The sequence below is a fragment of the Mastigoproctus giganteus genome, chromosome 2 (genome assembly GCF_048544385.1).
Source record: "Mastigoproctus giganteus isolate SK-2022 chromosome 2, ASM4854438v1, whole genome shotgun sequence".
NCBI lineage: Eukaryota > Metazoa > Arthropoda > Arachnida > Uropygi > Thelyphonidae > Mastigoproctus > Mastigoproctus giganteus.
In genome coordinates this window covers 45,886,269-45,909,691 of record NC_143576.1, presented here as the reverse complement: position 1 = coordinate 45,909,691, position 23,423 = coordinate 45,886,269, and the positions used below count along the sequence as shown (strand labels likewise).

The following is a 23,423-nucleotide window of genomic DNA, read 5'->3' as shown; positions in this document are numbered from 1 at the left end:
ACAAAAACTCAAATTGAGGAAAGACAGTTATAGAATAGATGAACAAAAATTTGTCTTTAGCCAGTGGGTTATTGTCAGAACAAACTTCCATCTGCTGTTGTGGAAGTTGATAGCTTAAATAAATTTAATGAAGAACATAAAAAATTGTAAAATTGGTGAGTGAAATGGGAAGTTTTTTTTTTTTTTTTTTTTTTTTTTTTGGTTGATGCTGCATAAGCTTGCTTTCTTGCATCATATGCCTCTACTAATGCTAATACAGCATCACATCATCGGCCATGCCTAAAGATATACTGGATATAACTGCAAAGTTTGGGAAATGACTTTATATCATGAAATTATGTTACCATATCAAGTTACAAGTTGTCACTGCATTTGGTGGTGACTCAACTAGACCTAAGTAACTCACAAATAACTCACTAAATAAGTGTTTTATGTGATTGTGTATCATCACATTCTCAAATGTGTAATTTTTAGTGGCAACATAATTTCATCAAATTGTTTTAAATTAGGGAAGCTGCAACAGAAACAAGAATGGGACATCCAAAGGAGAAAGGAACTCATTTTTCTCACAGGTAGCATGGTGGTTATAATCACCTTTCTTCCAAATGCCATATGGAAATTCCACGAGTTCAAATCCCACGAAAACAGTAGGAACTCTTTTATCTCAACACGGCTAAGTTAGTGGGTCTTTGCCAAGGGTTGAAGGTTTCATCTCCAAGAAACCCTGGTGTTCTTTCCAGGCAAAGTGATCAAAGAATACATACAATTACAGACATGCATACATGCATAAGAATGTGTGCATAGGTTAAGCACTAGGAGAGCATAAGATTCCTAGTGCTCACCAAATGTATATATCTTTTCAGCCAAATAAATCTGCAGTCAAGTATTTCCATGATGAAAAATGTACAAGACTATATATTACCAATGGCTATCTTGAGGATTCAGTTTAAAGTGCTATGCCCTCGATACTGGACACAGAATATTTTCCTCATGAAAAGCAGTGCCAGGTTTCATAATGATTCTTAAAATATTAAATAATATTCCATTTTTCTCTAATTGTTTTATGACGTTTTATTTATCTTTCTCGATATTAGTATTATTATTAGCCATATGATGCAAAGAAGTCTGAGGCTTCTTTGTATCATATGGCTAATAATATTTTTTTTTTTTTTTTTAGCAAAAAAAATAAAAAAATAAAAAATTCTGAATTACCCTGAGAGAGAGAGAAAACAAGAGTCAGAAGTAGAAGGGAATCACCAAGAAAGAGAAGAATGATGATATCCAGCTCAGTATTCTGGGTGTTCCAAGCCCATACTCACCAGATGTGAGCCCCTGGGGATAATATATGTAACAATATTGTAACAAACATGCAAAAACATTTAACAATAGTGTCATAATTGGAAGTTGGAGTTTCAAATTTCATTATTAAAATTTTTAAAAAAAATTAAAAAGTGTGAAGAACTTGGGTAACTTCGAATACAAAACCTATTTGCTTTAAAATCAAACTATCTTAGGTGTTATTTAGCAACTGCAATTTTAAACTTACACTTTCTGACTCTTCTGAGGATTTCTCACTCTCATTTTCTCTGCTTCTGATATCGTCATTTTCTGCAATTGTAGGAGATTCACATTATATCAGAACTATAGAATGGACATACACATATGTCCATTCTAAGCATGCATATAAATACATATATGCATATAAAGAAGACAAGTGCAGTGCCCATCTATGAGTAGGGTATAAATGCTGAACAGAAAACAGCAACATAATATAAATGTAGCAACATTTTGATTCTAGTTTAAATATATATGCATACTTCAAGTCTTATATAACTGCTAAAAGTTATCAGAGAAAGGTAAGACCAGCACAGCTTGGCACATATACTGGATCATACACTCCTGAAAATAATGGCAAAAAAACAGTTATTATAAAAATCAGTAACTAAATGTATTTTTAATGTATTAAAAAAATGTATTTTAAACCAAACCAAATGTATTTTTAATGGCATTGCACATGCTTGCATTTTTTTTTGCATATTTTAGGAAGTACATGGATCTGTTGAAACAAGTGCAGAGAACAACAAAAGGGTGTTCTTACCAGGAAATGCTTCGGTTTTGCAAACTGCAGCATCTGCAGACCAAGCACCTGCAAGGAAGTGTTTAAGGCCTTGAATGGATTGAGCGACTCACTACTGATGGAATTCTTCCCCTTGCTCAGACTACACACATGAGGGGGACATTAATTCAAATTGAGGAAGGATGGTTGCAGGTCAGATGTGTGTAAATTTGCCTTCAGCCAAAGGGTGGTTGATTTTTGGAACAAACTCACATCTGGCCTTGGATCACTAGATAAACTGTTAGAAGAGATGGGCAGGCGAATTGGGAAGTGTTGGCTTTATTTTTTATTTTATTTTATTTTTTTTGCTGATGCTGTATAAGCTTCCTTTCTTGTATTATTTGCCGATACTACTACTGCTATAATAATAATTTACTCTGCCAATTGGAGTCAAGTATATATTGTAGTGTACATGAGATATAAGGTGTGGCAATACAGTTCCCAGACTGATGCTGTTGTCTCATCAGTTACAGATGATTATTAAATTTTGCTTTAAATTGGGAACATCTGCAATAGAAACATATAAAATATTAAAAACTGTTTATTGTGATGAAATGTTAAGTCTCACCAGTGTGCTTGAATGGTGTACATGGTTATGGATGTAAGGGTGTTAATGACTTCATCCAGACTTACCAAGGCAATCCTAATTTCCTCAACTGTACTCTCAATGGAGATGAGTGTTGAGTGTTTCAGTACAACCGAGAGATGAAACACCAGAGCATGTAGTGCACTTCAAAATCATCACCAATGCCCAAACAGTTTTGTTTACAGAAGTCAAGGATCGAGAAAATGCTGATCATATTTTTTGACATGATCAGCATCTTAGGTAGATCACCTTAAGTACAAATTCACAAGGAATTTGTACCTAAGGTGAGAGATTCAATGTTGTGTTCTATACACAGGTACTTCAAAGACTATTGAAACATATTTCCTAGGTGAGGCTGCAATATCAAGAAAAAGGCAGCTCATTCTTGTTGCACAATGCCCTTGCCAATTCTGCACTTGTTGTGACGACATTTCTAACAAAACATGTGGCATTTTATATACCAACCATCTGCCCTACTCGCTCTCAATCTAGGGCCAGCAGATTTCCTTCTGTTTCCCAGGGGTGGGGGTGGAGGGCACACTATGGCCAATGCGCCTAAAAATCCCGAAACAAACAACGGGGGGGGGGGGGAGATTACCCTAAAAAGGCAGTATCACCCTGGAAAGAGATTTCAAACATCATCTCTTTGGATGTCTTCATTGACTATTTTCCGAACCTTTTAGAAAAGTGTAATAAGCACATTTGATCAGGTGGTAATTACTTTGAATAAAAAATAAAACCATTTTTGAGCTCCTTCACTCTGTTCTTTTTATTTCACTGGTCTGGAAATTTTATTGCCACACCTTGTGTATCTAAAAACTTTTTCATTTTGTACACACACTTTCTTAAATCAGCAGATAAAACAGGCTCTTGTTTTAAGGTATATAGCTGATGATACCGCAAGATTATATTTAAGGCTTCAACAATATACAGTATGGAATTGTTTATCCAGCATTCTCGGGATCTCAGGACACTATTGACACACACACACAGAGAGAGAGAGAGAGAGAGAGAGAGAGAGAGAGATCTTTTAGAAGTTTTAGAAGTGATTTAACGCTTCTTGTAGCTTAAGCTGTTTTGGATATTTCAATCTTTCTTGTGGCAAAAGCTGTTAAAATTTTATAAACACATATTATATGATGCTTTGAAAAGAAACTGTGTTCCAACTCAAGATCGATTATTTTGTAATGCTTATTATCAACCATCCCAAAAATAGAAATTTTTTTCTTCTGCAGGTACACCAGACATTGCCTTGACTTTACACCTACATCTCTATTCTTTATTTTTCCCTTACACCTCTGCCTGCAGCTGCTAATAATCCTAGTCTGTGTGTGTCTCTCTAACTTGTCTGTAATACTGTTTAAATAAAAATTATACTAAAATAAAACTGGTTTATTAAAAATTACACTGTATGAGCTAACAACATAAATACTGTATATATATAACAATTTTCTAAAGTAACACCAAACCCCAAAGACTACCACATATAATATTATTGTTGTTACTGGGTTTAACAACACAAGGGCTACCAAGGCCAAATTGTACCTGTTCACTGTTTATTCACAAGAAGCATATTGTTATAGATGTTAAATTATATGCTTCTGTATAAGCCAATATGTTTTAGATACAATAATAAAAGTTCTTCAATATTTGCTTCATTTCCTAAGAAATGAGATAAATCAGGTGATATATTCAATGTGGAGTGTGACTGAAAAGTGTTTGACAAGATGGTTGAATGTAAGGGACAATCAACCAGAAAATGACGGATTGTAAGTTGCATCTGACAGGATGAGCACTGAGGGGGGTTTTCTCCCAGTAATAGGAAGAGATGAGTATGATGAGCGTATCCAATTCTGAGTCTTGCCAGTACCACTTCCTCTTGTCTGTTTCATCGGAAGCCAGACAGCCACAGCTTTGGATCTTCTTTTAACTAGTAAAGTTTGTTGTTGGTGTTACTTTTCCAATCTGTGCCTATTTATTGTAGCACACTTTGTGTATGACAGACTTATAGTAAGTGTAAGGAACCTGAGGATGCTGTGAGAGAGAGGGGATATTTAGCGGAAAAGTCAGCACTTTCATTTCCCGGAATGCCAGAATGGCCAGGGATCCAGCAAAAACTGATTGGCTAAGTGGACACTGCAGGAGAATAGCTGGGAATGAATCTGTTTCAATGCAGGATGAGAATAGGAGAAATTATTCCTTGTGGCAGAGACAGCACTGAGGGAGTCTGTGTAAATTATGGCAGATGAGATGGAAAGCTCAATAATCTTACTAAGCACTACTTAATGGCATATAATTCAGCTGTGAAGACGCTGCAAGCTAGTGGTAGTATGGCTGAAATTGTGCATAAAGGAAAAATTGCTGCAGCAATTTTTCTACCATACTGCCAGTTTTAGAACCATCTGTATAAATTTTACAGGCACGGTTGTTCATAGTAGCATGAGCTGAATGTAACTGTCTGATATTGCAGGGAGGTATAATAGTTTTCACCCACTGGAGAAAGTGTATATCTTGAGAGACAGACACATATGTTCAAGGTGGAACAGGTGCAGCTGTGTTTCAAAAAATTTCATTTAAATTGACATTACAACTCTGAACAAGCGCTTTGATCCTGAGCAAGACAGGTCTATTTTCATTTGGCTTGCTCTCATAGAAGGATTCTCACCGAGTATTATAACGATACTCCCAACTTGAGTGTGATGGTAGACTCTGGATCTTAGCAGCGTAGTGGAGCAGTAGTGTTTTTCTACACAGGTGTAATGGGGATCATGCACTTCAATATAAAGACTTTGGAGCAAAGAAGTCCTGAAAGCTCCAAGCACAGTCCCCAGAGCATTGTGATGGATCAAAATTTAGTTGTTTTAAAGTAGTGCTCCTGTCAAAGTCATACACTGGACAACCATAATCTAGCCGGGAATGGATTAAACTTCTATAAAGACGAAGCAAAGTATACCGATCAGCTCCCCATGACATCGAAGTATATTCAAATGCTTTATACAAGAAGTTCTCAAATAAGTAATGTGTGCTTGAAAATTTAGTTTGCAGTCTAATATTAGTCCAAGAAATTTAATGTTATTAACAAGTAGGATTGGAATATTGTTTATTTGTAGTTCAGGTTCAGGATGGAGAGCTCGTTTCTTGCAAAAGTGAGTGACAGTGCATTTCTTTTCTGATAGTCAGTAACCATTCCGTGAAGTCCAGGATTCTAATTTGGTAACGGCAAGATGGAGATGCAGTTCGATGGTTTTCATACTTTGAGACTAACAGGAAATGATAAGGTTATCTGCATACAAGTTTGAAGGTGTTTGGGATATCTCATATCAGGCTGCTAACTCGGATCAAAAACAGAGTTGGACTAAGTATTGATCCCTGCGGGACTCCCTCTTCCTGAATGTGAGATGTAGAGTACGTTTTTATATCGGATCTGAGAAGAACGAAATTGCAGGAAATTTTGAATTATTTCTGGCAGATGGCACCTAAGCCCCAGATGGTAAAGGTGCATAATAATAGCATGGCGCCATGTAGTATTAAATGCCTTTTCAAGGTCTAAATTGACCATGACTAGATGTTGTTTCATGACAAAGGCACTGTGGATAGGAGATTCTGCTTTGATGAGCACATCTCGGGTTGATCTATTTTTTCGAAAGCCATACTGATGATCTGGAAGGAGATTCTCTGGCTCCAGGATGTAAATGATCCTAGTATAAACCATCCTTTCGAAAATTTTCCCCATGCAGCTTGTAAGAGATCATCATCAGCCATTTTCAATCCACTGCAGGATGAAGGGCTTTCCAGTTCCTTCTGTTTTGTGCAATGGCCATCCATTTACTACCCACAAACTCATGAATTTCATCTACCCGTCTCTGCCGTTGTCTTCCAGGTTTTCTTCTAGCTCCTCTTGGGTACCATTCTGTTATTTTCTTAGTCCATCTGTCATCATGTCTTTGAGCTGTGTCCTGCCCAAGACAATTTTAGTTCTTTAATTTTGATAACAATGTCCTTTACTTGAGTTTGCTGCCTAATCCATGTGTTTCTCTTCTTATCTAACAGTCTGATTCCCAATATAATTCATTCCATTCTTCGCTGTGTAGTTCTCAGCTTCTCTTCCATTCTTTTGGTGAGTGCCCAAGTTTCACTTTCATAAGTCATGGTGGGGAGTATACATTGGTTCGTTATTTTACGTTTCAGACAAACTGGGATATTGCTCTTCAGTATGTGACTATATTTCCTGAATGCTGTCCATCCAAAATTTATCCTTCTCTTGACTTCCAGCCATTTATCATTATTACAGCTAATAACTTGTCCCAAATAAGTATATGACTCTGCCTTTTCGATTACTGCTCCTTCAATCATTATGTCCCTTTCTGTGGCATACTTCTTCATTATTACTTTTGTTTTAGCCATATTCATCTTTAGTCCAAAATCCTTACTAACTGTGCGTAAGTGATTAAGATTTTACTCTAATTCTTTGGGATCGTGGCTTATGACCACAATGTCATCTGCAAATCGTAAATGGTTTAGGTACTCTCCATTCACATTGACTCCTTTCTGCGACTAGTCTAATCTTCTGAAAGCTTCCGCAAGGGCAGCAGTAAACAGCTTCGGAGATATTGTGTCTCCTTGTCGAACTCCTTTCTCGATTTTAAATTTTCTACTGTCTTTCTCTAGTCTAATAAACAAGGTAGCGTTCTCATATAGTTTCTTAAAAATCATAATATATGGGGTATTGTAAGAGATATTGGCCTGTAATTTTCAACACAGGAAGGATCTTTTCCTGGTTTTGGTAAGGTGATAATGAACGAATGGTGCCAGGAAGCTATTAGTGTCGGGATACTTGCGGAAATATTCCAAGCACGGTTTTTTTCTGTTTGGCAATTAAACAATCTTTATTCCACCAGTGATTTCTGTTTTTGCAAATTGGCTTGGATTTTTGAATGAAGGCATTAGCTGCAGTCAGGATCTCATTGGTTATGTAAGTATTTACATCATCGGAATGTTGTCTTTGAATGTAAAATCTGTCTAAGAGTATTTGGGCAGAATAGCCATCCCAGTTTGCCTTTTTAAACTGCCAAGTGTATTGTTGATCAGGATTTGGAGTTACCCCTGTTTGTAGTGAGCAAATAATTGTAAAGTGATCACTGTTAAAGGGATCGCTTAATACCAACCATGCCATGATTGGAAAGATAGATGGTGAAGAAATTGACAAGTCTATTGTAGAAGCAGATCCAATTGGTAGGTGGATGTAAGTAGGAGATCCAGAATTTAATAAATTAAGGTCGTTATTATTCATGAATTCCAAGAAAATGTACTTAGTCAAAGCTTAATAAAGAGATGGCACCCACCTCAATAATCCATTGTGGTTATGTGTCTGTGAGAAATCATTGATTGAACTAAAATTGGAGTTTAAAAATCACGGTTAGGAAAGCATAATTTAAAAAAAAAAAAGCATAATTTAAAATAACAGCCTAGAGGAGGGGGAGGTGCACCATATCATCCTCTAGTTGTCAATTACAATACTGTATAAATAAAATATCTTAGAATTAAAATTAAAAAAGGAATAAGGCCAATAGTCGAGAAAGACAGACTTTCAATAGATTCATCTTCAATTGGCTTAAAAAGAAGAGCAAAAAGGGTTGCTGTTGATCTTAAGTACTCATAATGTTTTGCTGTACATATGGAAATTTAATTCATGTGAGATTCAAATGGTAGACAAAGAAACCGGAAGTTGTGTTTAAGACGTCAAGATTGGTGCTGAGACGGTACCATTCTATTATGAGGGTTTCGTAAAGGAGGGGTTTATAGTTTGAATTTAATTTTATGATGATTAATGCAGCATCAACTGAGGGGTTGGGGTTATGAGTGTGTACATGGTGAGACAATTTAGTATTCCTTTGCTGTGTCTGAAAGCTATGGATGTGGTAGTAGGTGCATGTGTTTATGTGATGGTGGATGATCCAAATTTATTAGTAGTGCTTCCGATGTAACATGCGTTATAATCGGGTCATCATTTGATTAAATCAACTATGTTACTGATGTCTTTAGTGTCGTATATGCAGGTTTCTTTATATTTTTTAAAAGGGGTTCCTAATTCATTATAAGTAGAAAAAATTATAGACATCAGTGTTAGTAAAGATATGATGCAAATGTCTAGCGATTTGGCAATGGTAAGGAAGGACAATGCAAATGTTGGACAGGTTGGATTTTTTATAACTGGGTTTGGTAACATTTAAACTACTAATCTTACTTTTTTTAACAGTTGAAATGATTTGTTGGATTAGTTTAATGGGATATTTCCTAGCTGTAAATTTTTCAATGAGATATTTTAGCTCAAAAGATAAATCATCCTGTGATTGGCAGTATTTGAAGGCATTAAAAACTTGGTTATAGAGGACTGATTTTTTTAACCTAAGGGGTGTGAAAGAAAGTGTAGATATTGTTTATTTGTTTTGTTTTTGTTTTGATATTTATTTTTTTCCTATAGATTTTCATCTTTAGCCTGTTATTTTTTTTATCTATGGTTAAATTAAGAAAATTAATTGCATTATTAGTCTCTAGTTCCAAAGTGTATTTTAATCTGTGGTGTACTGGATTAAATCTGGTAAGAAGATTGTTGATGGTGTTTTGGTTGCCAATTATTAGAACATTGTCTGCATAACGGATGTAAAGTTTAATATTTGCTGGAAAAGGTTGAAGAATTTGATGTTTGACTGTGGCAAGGTATATTTTGGATAAGGGGGCTGAGATTTCTAGACCCACAGGGAGTTCAAAAATCTGTTCATACACTTGATCCTGAAAATAGAAGTGTCTAGCTTTAATTAGTATGGTAACGAGCTCCAGAATGCTGTCAATATTGAGAGAGGTCCGATTTGCTAAGGTATTGTCCAAGGTTAAGAGGTTACCATAGGGCCTGTAAAGTGTAACTGTCTCAGCATGTACACACTCATAACCACAACCCCTCAGCTGATGCTGCAGTAACCAACATAAAATTAAATTCAAACTATAAACTCCTCCTTTATGAAACCCTCATAATAGAATTGTACCGTCTCTACACCAATCTTGACATCTGAAACACAGAACTTCTGGTTTCCTTGTTACCATTTGGAATCTCATGCAAATTAAATTACCGTGTACAGCAAAACATTACGGGTACTTAAGATCAACAGCAACCCTTTTTGCTCTTCTTTTTAAGCTAACTGAAGATGAATCTATCGAAAGACCGTCGTTCTCGACTATTGGCCTTATTCCTTTTTTTTTTTTTTTTTTTATTTTAATTCTAAGGTATTTTATTTATACAGTATTGTAATTGACAACTAGAGGACAATATGGTGCACCTCTCCCTCCTGAAAAGATGGGGGTAGATCCTGAACCAATTACTTACCAACTTACCAAAACACGCTTATTAATATTGGAGAACCTGTGTTGCAGATATGACGCTTCCAACCAATGCAGGCACCGTTGACACCGGCATAATCAGTTATCTCTGCATCGCGTGGATCTATTTCGTGACACTTGGCCACTACTGGCAAATTTTCCAATTTGGCTCCTCAAGTTTCTTCTCTGCCTCACTGTCCAGAACACTAAATTTTGCATATTACTCATTCTTCACAATACCAGAGGAATGGGGAATGACAGAAGAACATAGTTATACTTGTCTAGGCAGTATTAGTGGAGAAGTGGACAAAGTGACAAAATGGTGACGTGCATACTGGTATGCATGTAAAGGCATCCATCAGGTTTGGCAGGTTTCCTCAAACTGGGCAAATCTCATTGAGAAGAAGACCTGTATATTCATTGATCCTAAACTTCTTAATCAGATTTGATTAAGAAGTTTAGGATCTAAAGTTTAGGATAATTCTGATTCTAACTTGCTAGTGTCATGGGTACCTTCACACGAGCAAGCAAGCAACAGAACAATGAAGAAATGTTTTACTACACATAGGTTGAAATGAAATCATTTGCATTGCCAGCTAGGGAGCAATTCAGCAATAAAGCTGCAGAGCGATGTCGTTTGAAGTTGATTCTGTTTTAAAACATGAGAAATACTCAAGCAAGAAACATTTTGCACAGACACAGAAATATCCTCCCTTCCTTGTGCAAATGTTAAACAGGTTGCTCTTGGAAAATATCCAAAATTTAACAAAGAAATTTTAATAACAGGAGTTCAGAAGAGAAGATAAAGTTAACTTTAGGAGAAACATGTACAGACAAGCTCTGTACTAAACTGGCAGTTCCATGTAGATTAAGGTTAGGATCAATGAGTAAATGAATGGCTACGGTTATAATTATCAAATAAAGCTCAAACATTGGAAACACTCCCATTTATTTATGTCATTACATTAATTACGAATGTAATGACAATCTTATTATTACACATGTTAGCATTAGTAGAGGCATATGATGAAAGAAAGCAAGCTTATATAGCATCACCCAAAGAGAAAAAAAAAAAAAAAAAAAAAAAACTTTATTTCACCCATCCCCTCGCTCCAAATGTTTGTCAAGTTCTGCCTTGAATCTATTTAAGCTATCAACTTCTACAACGACAGATAGAAGTTTGTTCCAGCAATCAACCACCCGCTGTTGTAGGATAGATGTGCAGAAGTTTGCTAAAGGCAAACTTCCGTACATCTATCCTACAACCGCCTTTCCTCAATTTGAATTTATGCCCTCTCAGGTGATTATTCTGAGCAAGAGGAAGAATCCCACCAGCATTGAGCATGCTCAAACTATTCAAGGCTTTATACACCTCAATCAGATCACTTCGCAGGTGCCTAGTCTCAAGGGACACTGTAATTTGCAAAACTTAAGCCTTTCTTCATAAGGGCAACCCTTTGTTCTGTTCACTAATCCTTTTGCCCTTCTCTGTAATCATTCCAACACCTCTACATCCTAATGAATTTATGAAAACTGAGCATAAATTCAAAGTGAGCACTTCTGATAACATTTCAGAAATAACTGTCGTGTTTACCAAAACTCTTCTATAAAAGTTGCAAATTCTCATTTTGAATAATTTTGAGAGCAACTGTCAAATATTACTTAGCTTTGCCTTAACTTTTGTTTATATTTGTATTTGTGATGCTAGTCATTAACGTAACATACCATCGTGAAAAAGGGTTAGAAATCTGAAATTCCTAGGTGATGCACTTTCTTTGAACACTGGTGTAGATACACACTCGAGTTGGGTGGTTGTTGGGTTTTATTGGCGCATTAGCAACTAAGGCTATAATGCGCCAAAACCAGGTGCACACTCAAGTAAATAATACAAAAGTCTTTCAGATAACAGAAGAGGAGAAAAGGCAGTATGTCCTGGAACTTAAGAACAAGTTTTTAGCCTCTGCAGACTGCTCAGGATGAAGATATTGACAAGGAATTCTACAACTTTCTGAAAGTGATAATAAAGTCCAAGAAACCTATAGGTTTCTTGGACTTTATTAGAAACCTATAGGTTTCTTGGACTTTAAAAATCCAAATAAATAAATCTTCTTTGGAAATAAATCCAAAGAAGAAAAAATTTGTAAAGAAACACTTGTCATGATTAACTGAAAATGACAAATAAAGATTAAGATAAACACTGACAAGGATAAATTGAGTATACTGAGTTATGCAAAGCTATTAGAAAGCAACTCAGAGAGGACATAAGAAGATATAACACAAGAAAAATAGAACAAGCATTAAGGGAAAACAAAGGAATTAAATCAGCAGTAATACAGAAAGACAAATGATACTGAAACTGAAGAAAAGCAATGATGTACTTATAAATAGCAGAGAAGGCATAATTCAAATAGCATAAGGCTACTGTAGAGAGCAGTAGGGAAGATGGATCACAAATTACTAACACATACGACATACTCGATATTCTCCCTGATGAGGTAGAACATGCATAGAAGAAAATTAAGAATCAGAAAGCCCCGGGCGAAGATGAAGTTAATATAGAGTAGTTAAAATTGGGAGGAATGACATGAAACAAACTGGCAAGACTTCACAAAATGTATTAGAAAAGGATTGCCCCTAAGGAGTGGAATAATGCAATCTTAGTTTTGCTGCATAAGAAAGGAAATAAATTATAGACCGATTAGCTTATTATCTACAACACATCTACAACATGGGTCATGACTAACAGATTAGAAAGAATACTTGATGAGAATAAACCAAAAGAGCACCCTGGACAGGATTCTCAACTATGGATCACTTTTACGTAATATCACAGCTAATGGAGAAAGCAAATGAATATAACACTAATATAAAGCAATTGAATATAATCAATGGACACTGCTCGTCGTGGACTAATGTTATTAGTGGAGTCACTCAGGGCTCAGTGTTGGGTCCATTATTGTTTTCTGTATTCATAATGGTATATCAAGCTTAATGTCGAAGTTTGCAGACGATACAAAGGTAGGCAGGGTTATCAAGGATACTACTGACACTATGCTGCTGCTGCAACGGGATCTTGAAAGGTTGAGCAGATGGGCTGAGAGGTGGCAAATGAAGTTTAACATTGACAAATGTAAAGTACTACACATGGGAAACAGCAACCTCAGAGCAATGTATCAACTCTGTGGTACTACACTGACAGTGGTAGAGAATGAAAGGGACCTGGGGGGTGGTTATGCAGGCAGATATGAAGTTCTCTGAGCAGTGCAGACGGGCTACAAGAGTAGCTCATGGTGTATTGTCAATGATATATAGGAATTTTTCTAGCAGGGATAAGGAGGTGATTATTCCCTTGTATAAGGCAATGGTCAGGCCACACCTAGAGTACTGTATACAGGTCTGGAGGCCTCATTTCAAGAAGGATGTAGAGCTGCTGGAACGAGTACAGAGAAGGGCAACAAGATTAGTGAATGGAACAAAGGGGTGCTCTTACGAAGAAAGGCTTAAATTTTGCAAATTACAGTGTCTGGAGACTAGGCACCAGCGAGGTGATCTGATAGAGGTGTATAAAGCCTTGAATGGTTTGAGCATGCTCAATGCTGATGGGATTCTTCCTCTTGCTCAGAATAATCACCTGAGAGGGCATAAATTCAAATTGAAGAAAGACAGATATAGGATAGACGTGCGGAAATTTGCCTTTAGCCAGTGGGTGGTTGGTTGGTGGAACAGACTTCCATCCCTTGTCGTGGAAGTTGATAGCCTAAATAAGTTTAAGGCTCAGCTGGACAGGTATTTTGAACAAACAGAGGGGTGAAGTGGAAGTGGTTTTTTTTTTTTTTTTTTGGCTGATGCTGCATAAGCTTGCTTTCTTGCATCAAATGCCTCTACTAATGCTAATGCTAATGCTAACACACCATTATGCCTGGCATTTGTCGATTATGAAAAGGCATTTGACTCCATACAGCATAAGGCAATGTTTTGGTCACTGGAAAGACAAGGCAAGGCATAGATACCACATATATTATGATACTGAAGAAAATATATGAGAACTCTACCTCCTTTATTAGACTAGACAAAGACAATAGCAAATTTAAAATTGAGAAAGGAGTTCAACAAAAAGACACATCTCTGAAGTTGTTTACTACTGCCTTTGAGAAAGTGATCATAAGCCATGATTCCAAAGAATTAGAGGAAAATCTTAATCAGTTACGCATAGTTAGTAAGGATTTTGGGCTAAAGATGAACATGGCTAAAACAAAAGTAATGATAAACAATTATGCCGCAGAAAGAGATATAATTATTGAAAGAGCAGTAATTGAAAAGTTGGATTCATATACTTATCTGAGACAAGTCATTAGTTGTAATAATGAGAAATGGCTGGAAGTCAAGAGAAGAATAAATTTTGGATGGTAGCATTCAGGAAATATAGTCACATATTGAAGAGCAATATCCCAATTTGTCTGAAACGTAAAATAATGAAGCAATGCATTACTCCCCACCATGACTTTTGGAAGTGAAACTTGTGCACTCGCCAAAAGAATGGAAGAGAAAATGAGAACTACACAGCGAAGAAGAACAAATTATATTAGGAATCAGACTGTTAGATAAGAAGAGAAACACATGGATTAGACAGAAAACTCAAGTAAAGGACATTCTTATCAAAATTAAAGAAATAAAATGGTCTTGGGCATAGCTTGAAGATGACAGATGGACTAAGAAAATAACAGAATGGTACCCAAAAGGAGCTAGAAGAAAACCTGGAAGACAATGACAGAGATGGACAGATGAAATACACGAGTTTGTGGGTAGTAAATGGATGGCCATTGCACAAAGCAGAAGGAACTGGAAAGTTGCTGGAGAGGCCATCATCTTGCAGTGGATTGAAAATGGCTGATGCTGGTCACTGTTCTACACTTGTTTCTGCAATTCAATTCTGGGTATAAATAAACCAAATTCCACAAGACCTACACAGCTGAATCAAGAAGTTCAACCAACCTTTGCAAACAATCTCCTTTGAATACCCACCTTACTTCAGGATGCAAAAATTAGGAGAATTTGCATTTGTTTATTAATCTAATCTAGTAAAATAATAAGAGGAGTATGCCTCAATATAGTACATAGAACACTTCCGTAGAAGACAAATAATCACTATTTAAGTTTCAGGTTTAACCCGATTCGGCAATTTTCATTCCTGTGATCACGACATTCGGTCAAAAAGCGTTGTCAGCTTCAGGAAGGAAAATCGTTTTGAATATTTTCGTTAAGATTCTTTTAATTGCATTAATTTGATTTTTAATTGTTTTAAATTGATTTGAATTATGTTAAATTGATTATTTAATTATTTATATTTTACTCTAATGTACCGGTAAGTTGTCGATTTTTTTGTTTTTTTCCGTTTTAATTTCTGGAGGGTATCATACGGAAGTGTTCTACGTACTATATTGAGTTATACTCCTCTTATTATTTTACTAATATTATTATCAACGTAGAACATATTGAGTATTACAGCTCTGATTCATACTATCTAATTAATCTAATGCACATTTTCATGCCATCATGAATTCTGCACTGAGATGTTTTGTAACTAGATGCTGTAGAGGTAAAAACAATGTGCAGTGTCTATATTTGGAACTTTTTTGCTTTAAGAAAACTGAAAATCCTCAATGCCTGCCAATCAATGCAGTACACCATCAGAAGCAATTGCCTGATATATTACTAAGAGGAATGTCACATTTTTTAAAATACTCCTCTAAACAGAATAAAATGGTCTCAACCTGTGAGTCATCTTTCAGATATTTGGCAAAGAGAAACTCATCAATAAAGCATTGTTTCCTATGGCTACAATATCTTACTTAGGCCATAAGAATGCCAGCCAACGTGTAAAATGTTGACTTGTCCAAGTGGATGGAAAATTTAAACTTTTGCAGTTCTGAAGGTCCCTCGTCCTTTTTTCATACATGTTTTGATGACTTCCTTTGTGGCTGGTAGGATAATTTTCTCACTTATCGTATGTGACTTTCCATTTTTAGCAATGATAAGGCAGATGTTATAGGATGCCTGCATTCCCCCTTCACGTCAGCATCAGCAGGTGATTTGATATATGTCATTAAGGTCAGATGTTTTCTTTCACTGTTTTAAAAACCAAAGATCTTTGTCTTTGCCAAAGTGCGACCTTTTAAACATGGTCTTTCATCTTCAAAGGCTTATTGCATCATTTCCCAAATGTTTTTTCACATAACTTTTGAGGAGTTCCTTTAGTTGAAGCCAAGAGAAAATTCCTTCTTTCAGTTTTGTACCTTTAAATTAGGAAACACTTCTCTTAAGTAGCAGAATCCACTTCATTTATCCAGAGGCTTAAAAAAAAATTCTTCATTAATACAAGTTTTCTATGCAAAGGTAGAAGATAAACCCCCCCCCCCTTTTTTTTTTTTTTCCGTTTGTTCTATCAGTGGAACATATTTTCTGTTATTGTCATGTTTCTTTAAAACCAGTAGCATAAAGTACGAAGTAGAAGAACTGATAGGAATGCATTTCCATTGCTCGGAAAAACTGCATTTAAACTTAATTTTGAGGCATCAGTTAATATATGCCATTCGTTAGGATTGTATTCAATGTCCAGTTCATTCAGAAGACCAATAATATCTTCACAAAAACACAGGCCATTTTTCATGATAAAATGTTTTTAATATGCTGCAATTTTAATTCTTGCTTCAAGTGACTTCCACTGTTTTAACCTAGGACCAAGGAGTTCTTTTTGCTCATTAGATAAGTTTAAATCATAACTAAGTCATTCAACCCTTTTTGCTTAATTAAAGGCATCTTGTTATAATTTTCTGGTTGGTAGTCCACGTCTGATGAAGTGAATGGTCCAGCATGGTCTGCAAGTAATACAGGGTGTTTCAGGAGTGATGGTCAATAATTTAGGGGTGAACTGTACAGACTGCAATATGCAAAAGAAAAGCCTAGTGAACATGGGTCCTTAAGTGAATCGTTTTCGAGATATTGCACATTTCTAGTTGGGAACCGCCACTGACAAGGTGAACTGTACAGAGTTGGGATCCACCAGTGACTTAATTTTTTAGGTTAGGTTATGCTCATTCTCTCCCCTTTCTCAATGCTCTGAGACGTAGCAGGCATACTAGTACTTGTCAAAGGATAGTCAACATGGAAAGAGGATACAGCAATAAAGAGTATGTGGACATGCACTTCATGTATGGTAAAGCCAACGGCAGTGCACTCGAGGCTGCACGTTTGTACTAAGAAGCATTTCCCCGCCGAAGGCAGCCCAACAGGTGCACATTCATCAGGGTACATCAGTGCCTTAGAAAACATGGCGCTTCGCATATGGAGTATGAGCAGGTAGGCCCAGAAGCATTTTAAGGAAAGGGTGTTAGAAACAAAAGAACAAAATCCAGGAATTTCGACAAGGAGGGTTGCTCTGCAAGAGCGTGTACTGAGTCATAGCAGTGTGTGGCAAATTTTACATCGCCAATTACTGTACCCCTACCATATCCAGCTTGTACAAGGTCTCAGCAATACAGGCTATCCTCCCAGAGTGAACTTCTGCCAGTAGATGCAACAACAGTGTGTCCTGAAACCCCCAATTTTTAAACAACATTTTGTTCACTGATGAAGCTGGGTTTATTCGGGAAGGTATTTCTAATTTTCATAACTGTCACATTTGGTCCGACAAAAATCCTAATGCAATTCACGAGTTACAACATCAGCAACGTTTCTCGTTGAATGTCTGGGCAGGACTACTAGGAGACCGTCTAATTGGACCACACTTTCTGACAAACAGACTAACAGAGAGCTGTACCTTCAGTTCTTGCAGAATGTTCTTTCAGACCTCCTTGATGATGATGATCGATGGTGCACTGGCATGTTTTGCTTGAGTTGTGACTCGGTATCTAACTGGACGGTATGGTCAACAGTGGGATAGGTAGAGGTGTGTCTGTAATGTGGCCTCCCAGATCACCAGACTTAAATCCTATGGCTTTTTGTATCTGGAGTCATGTAAAAAGCTTGGTGTACACTTCTGACATTAACACAGTTGAGGAATTGCAGCGTTGGATTGAAGGAGCCTTTCAGCAAATCAGAAATGATCTAGGAATGCCTAAGAGGATTCGCAACTCAATGCAGAGAAGACTACAAAGCTGTGTACAGATGCAAGGACAGCACTTTGAACACCTTTTGTAACATCCTGTACCATCTGTAAAATCCTGTGTGTTGAGACCAAAAATTAAAAATGTATTATCTGTATGTATTAAAAATGTATAAAAATATATTAAAAATGTATAAGGATGGTTTAATAAAACCATCCTTAGCAAAGGATTCACAGCTTTTTGCTAAACTAGTGCTTTCGTAGTCAGTGGCGGATCTTAACAGAAAATGTGCATTATCTCGACAACTGTTCATTTGCTTCCCAATGTTCACTGGGACTTTTTTTGCTTATTTTGGTTTGTACTTTTCACCTTTTAATTGTTGACTATCATTTTGAAACACCCTGTATGTGGAACCCAAGTTTTGTCCTGATCATCATTTTTGCAATCAAAGTACAAAGAATATGTAAATTTAGTAATACTGCAGATATTTTTCCTGTTGAGTTTTTGTTGTAAACTATCCAAATGTCACAGAAATTGTGAGGGTGATTCAGACACTGCCTTTGTTTCTGCTTAAACATTTTAACAACACTATGCTAAGCAAAACACAGTTGTTGTTTTTGGTATAGGGCTTAACAACACAAGGGCTACTGAGGCCAAATTGTGTCTGTTTATTTACAGGCAACATATAGTTATAGATGTTAAATTATATGCAGGTCATAATTATACAGGTCAATATATTTTAGGTACATCAAAAGTTCTGTTTGATTCATTTCCTATGAAGTGAGATAACTCATGAGAGATATTCAATGTGGAGAGAGAGATTGAAAAGTGTTAGAGCGGATGGTTGAATGTAAGGAACAATCAACCAGAAAATGATGGACCATAAGTTGCATCAGACAGGATGAACACTGAGGTGGGTTTTCTCCCAATAGTAGGAAGAGATGTGTATGATGAGTGTATCCAATTCTGAGTCTTGCCAATACCACTTCCTCTCTTCTGTTTCATTGGAAGCTAGAGAGCCAGCGCTTTGGATCTTGTTTTATCTGGTAAAGTTTATTGTTGGTGTTACTTTTCCAGATCTGTGACCAGTTGTCATAGCATGCTTTGCGAATGACAGGCTTATAGTTGCTGTAAGGAACCTGAGGATGTTGTGAGATCTCTGAGAGGGTTGAGGATGTTTAGCGGCAAAGTCAGCACTTTCATTTCCTGGAATGCCAGAATGACCAGAGATCCAGCAAAAACTGATTGACTGATTTGACATGCTACAGGATATTAACTGGGAATGAATGTATTTCAAGATGGATGGAAAGATGAAAAATTCTTCCTTAGGGCAGAACACAGCACTGAGAGAGTCTGTGTAAATTATGGCAGGTGAGATGGATAGCTCAATAATTTTACTAAGTGGTAACTTTGTAGCATATAAACAGCAGTGAAGATGCTGCAGGTTAATGGTAGTGAGGCTGTAGCAGTAAATGAAGGAAAAACTGTAGCAGCACCTACCGTACTCGCAGTTTTCGATCCGTCAGTATAGATTTTACAGGCATGGGAGTTCAGAGTAGTGTGAGCTGAGTGCAACTGCCTGATATTGCAAGGAGGTATGACATTTTTCCCCCACTGAAAAAAATATACATTGTAAGAGGGAGAAACTTATGTCCAAGGTGCAACAGGAGCAGTTGTGTTCTGAAAAATATCACTTAAATTAGTAAAATTAGTATTCCAATTTCAGGTCTATTTTCATTTGGTTTTCTCTCATAGAATAAATTCCACTGAGTATTATAAAGATACTCCCAACTGGGGTGCGATGGAAGACTGGATTTCAGCAGCATATTGGAGTAGCAATGTTTTCCTACAAAGATATAATGGAGAATCACACTTCAATATAAAGACTTTGGATTGGAAAAGTCCTGAAAGTGCCCAGTGCAGTCCTCAGAGCACTGTGCTGGATGATATTTAGACGTTGTAAAGTAGTGCTTCTAGCAGAGTCATATATTAGACAACCATAATCTAAGCATGAACATATTAGAGTTCTGTAACGGTGGGGTAAAGTATATCGATCAGCTACCCAAGACACGGACAAGACTGATCCGAGTATGTTCATATGCTTTAGACAAGCATTTAAATGAGTGATGTGAGCTTGGAAATTAAACTTGCTGTCTAATATCAGGCCAAGAAATCTGATGTTAGTAGCAAGTGGAATTGGAGTATTGTTGATTTGTAATTCAGGATCAGGATAGAGAGCCCGATGCTTGCAAAAGTGGGTGGCAGTACATTTCTTTTCTGATAGTCGGTAACCATTCCTTAAAGTCCACAATTCTATTTTGGTTATGGCAAGTTGGAGTTGGTATTCAATGGTATTGATACTTTGAAATTGACAAGAAATGGTAAGATCTTCTGCATACATATAAGTTTCAACAGTTTTTGGGATATCATGTGTCATTGTGCTAACTCTAACTGCAAAAACCGTTGAACTAAGTATTGATCCCTGCGGAACTCCTTCCTGAATGTGAGAAGCAAAGAGTATGCTTTTATACTGGACCTGAAAAGTGCACAGTTGCAGGAAATTTTTAATTATTTCAGGCAAATGCCCCTAAATTCCAGATGGTAAAGATCCATAAGAATATCATGATGCCAGATAGTGTCAAATGCCTTTTCAAGATCTAAGTTGACCATGACTAGATGTTGTTTCCTGACAAGGGCATTACAGATATGAGATTCAGCTTTGATGAGCACGTTTAGGGTTGATCTAAATTTTTTTTTTTTTTTTTCTTTGAAAGCCATACTGATGATATGGCAGGTGATTATGTGATTCCAGGATATAAGTGAGCCTAGTATGAACCATCCTTTCGAAAATTTTAACAAGCAGCTCATGAGAGATCTGGGCCTATAATTTTGAACCAGGGTAGAATATTTTCCTGGTTTTGGTATGGCAATGATAAAAGAATGGCACTAGGAAGAAGGATAAGCATTTTCATAGAAGATCCAATTGTAGAATGGATCTTCTATGAAAATGCTTATCCTGGGTACGAGGTTAGCCTGTGCGGACGAAGCTCTTTAAAGCTCTTGGAACAGAGAAGTTTTTCCTGATTTATTTTCCGATTTATTAGCTTAAATTGTCATATTAACTTATTTCTAGAGTAGCTTTATATTCCTAGTTACGATACTTAGTTTAAAGTTTAACTTAGACAGAGATTTTGTAGCTATTACTTAGTATCAGTAACGGTATCAAATCCACGTGTTAAGTACCGTTCGTGAATTCCCGCCATTTTTACACGATAGCATAACCTTAGTGTAGTATAGTGCATAATATAATATTGTCAATTAATCAGTAAATCTATTAATCTTGATAAACTTTATTGTCAATTAAATTGTACTTTTAACTCTATATATATATATATATATATATAACGATTTAATCGTAACAAATAATTAATACATATAACTGCTTTGGGATATAACTTAAGGATTTAATTTTATTTTGAAATTTTATTGAATTAAATCGGAATCATGACTCAGACCAGAGCAGCAATGCAAAAGGCTCAAGCTAATGGGAGTGCTGTGGTTCAGGGGAGAACTGAGGGGGGCAGTTGCCCTCTGAATCACAGTCTTTTAAAACGCACTGTTTGCTTGATGTTTGCGGAGCAGTCGGGTACGGGACATGTCTTTGAGTGTGCACGATGTAAGGAGTGCAAGGAAATCAGGCGACAACTCAGCGTTGTTATGGGCCTTTATGAGAGCTTGAAGGACAGGGTGGATGCCCTCGAAGGAAATAAATTGAGGGGCCCATCAAGCTCTCAGCCGCCCACATCAACGCCAGAGCTTGCACTTGGTCATCAGGCAACACAGAGGCAGCCCCCTAGGCAGAATGCGCTGGTCCCTTAGGAACTAGTAGTTGTTGGTGACTCTATTGTCAGGGAAACGGGGAACATGCTTTGTGAAAAGGATAGGTGGAACAGAACACGGTATGTCTGCAGGGGCAAAGGTTGATGACGTTGTAGAGCGGATATCATCTTTTAAGGGCACAAAAGGTGATATAGTTGTACACGTTGGCACTAATGATATTAAGAGTAGGAGACCAGCGGAATTACTTAGCAAGTACAGGTCACTGTTGAAAAAAAGCCGTGAATTAGGGTTGAATTTGAAAGTGTCTGCAATTCTGCTGTTGTTGTTATTTGGTTTTAGGAGCATCAGCAACTAAGGCTATATTGCTCCGTGAATATGCGGTGGTCATTCCCTGACCTTTCCGCATTCTCCGTATTTGGTGGTGACGGGCTTGAACCCCGGTCTAATCAAGAAGTCTGCAATTCTGCTGAGACACGATAGGAGGGAGTACATGATGAGAGCCTTGTTGATCAATTTGGCCCTGGAGGGATTGTGCAAGGCTCAAGGGGTAAAATTTTTTTCAGCCTGGACTGTACTTGTTAACAGGAGAGATTGCTTCTACAGGGATGGGATACACTTAAATAGAAAGGGTGCAAGAATTTTTGCTGATGCTGTCGAGGCAGAGTTAGGGGGGTCGGGGGGGATACAAGGACTAATAGATTAACAGCAGCCACTGGCAGAGGTGGAAGTGATTCTTGCACTGCTTCTATTGAAATGAGCAGAAGCCTGAAAAACAAGATGCAGGATATTTCAGAGACTGCTGGGAGTCATTGCGGTACAAGTAAACACATGGGTTGTGTTAGGGTAGCCAAGAATAGAAATAGGTGCATGTATACCTGCGGGTACACCAATGCTAGGAGTTTGGTAAATAAATTTGATGAATTTGAGGTATTGCTCAAAACATCAAAGGCAGATATTGTTGGGATATCAGAGACGTGGTGTCACACAGATATAAGGAATGCGGAACTGGAATTTGGGGAATACAATGTGTATAAAAAGGATAGACAGGACAGGAGGGGAGGAGGGGTTATGCTATTAGTTAAGAAACACATAAAGTCCAAGGAAGTGAAGCCGGTCGACATCGATGGACAGGGCAGTGTCGAGTCAGTTTGGTGTGACATAAGCATAGGGAAATCAAAATTGAGAGTAGGAGTGTGCTATTGGCCTAATGACTCTGATGAGTATAATAAGATATTGTACAGGGAAATAGAGTGGGCCAGTAAATCAGAGAGTCTTATAATGGGGGATTTTAATTTCCCAGATATTGACTGGAATTTGTGGGTTGGTCACTCGCACACTAGCAAGGCTTTTATGTATTTATTGGATGATTGTTTTCTACATCAGCATGTTCGTGAGGCAACAAGAGGGA

At 37.1% G+C, this 23,423-nt stretch overlaps 1 protein-coding gene across 4 annotated transcripts in view; it reads right to left on the bottom strand.

Moving 5' to 3' along the window:
• Positions 1-23,423, bottom strand: part of FAM21 (Family with sequence similarity 21) — a 1,354,861-nt gene that overhangs the window by 888,155 nt on the left and 443,283 nt on the right. For all 4 annotated transcript variants that reach the window (XM_090388854.1, XM_090388862.1, XM_090388870.1 and 1 more), the window contains exon 8: positions 1,547-1,608. In XM_090388854.1, coding sequence (XP_090244980.1) covers positions 1,547-1,608 — 62 coding nt within the window. The remainder of the gene's footprint in view (positions 1-1,546; positions 1,609-23,423) is intronic.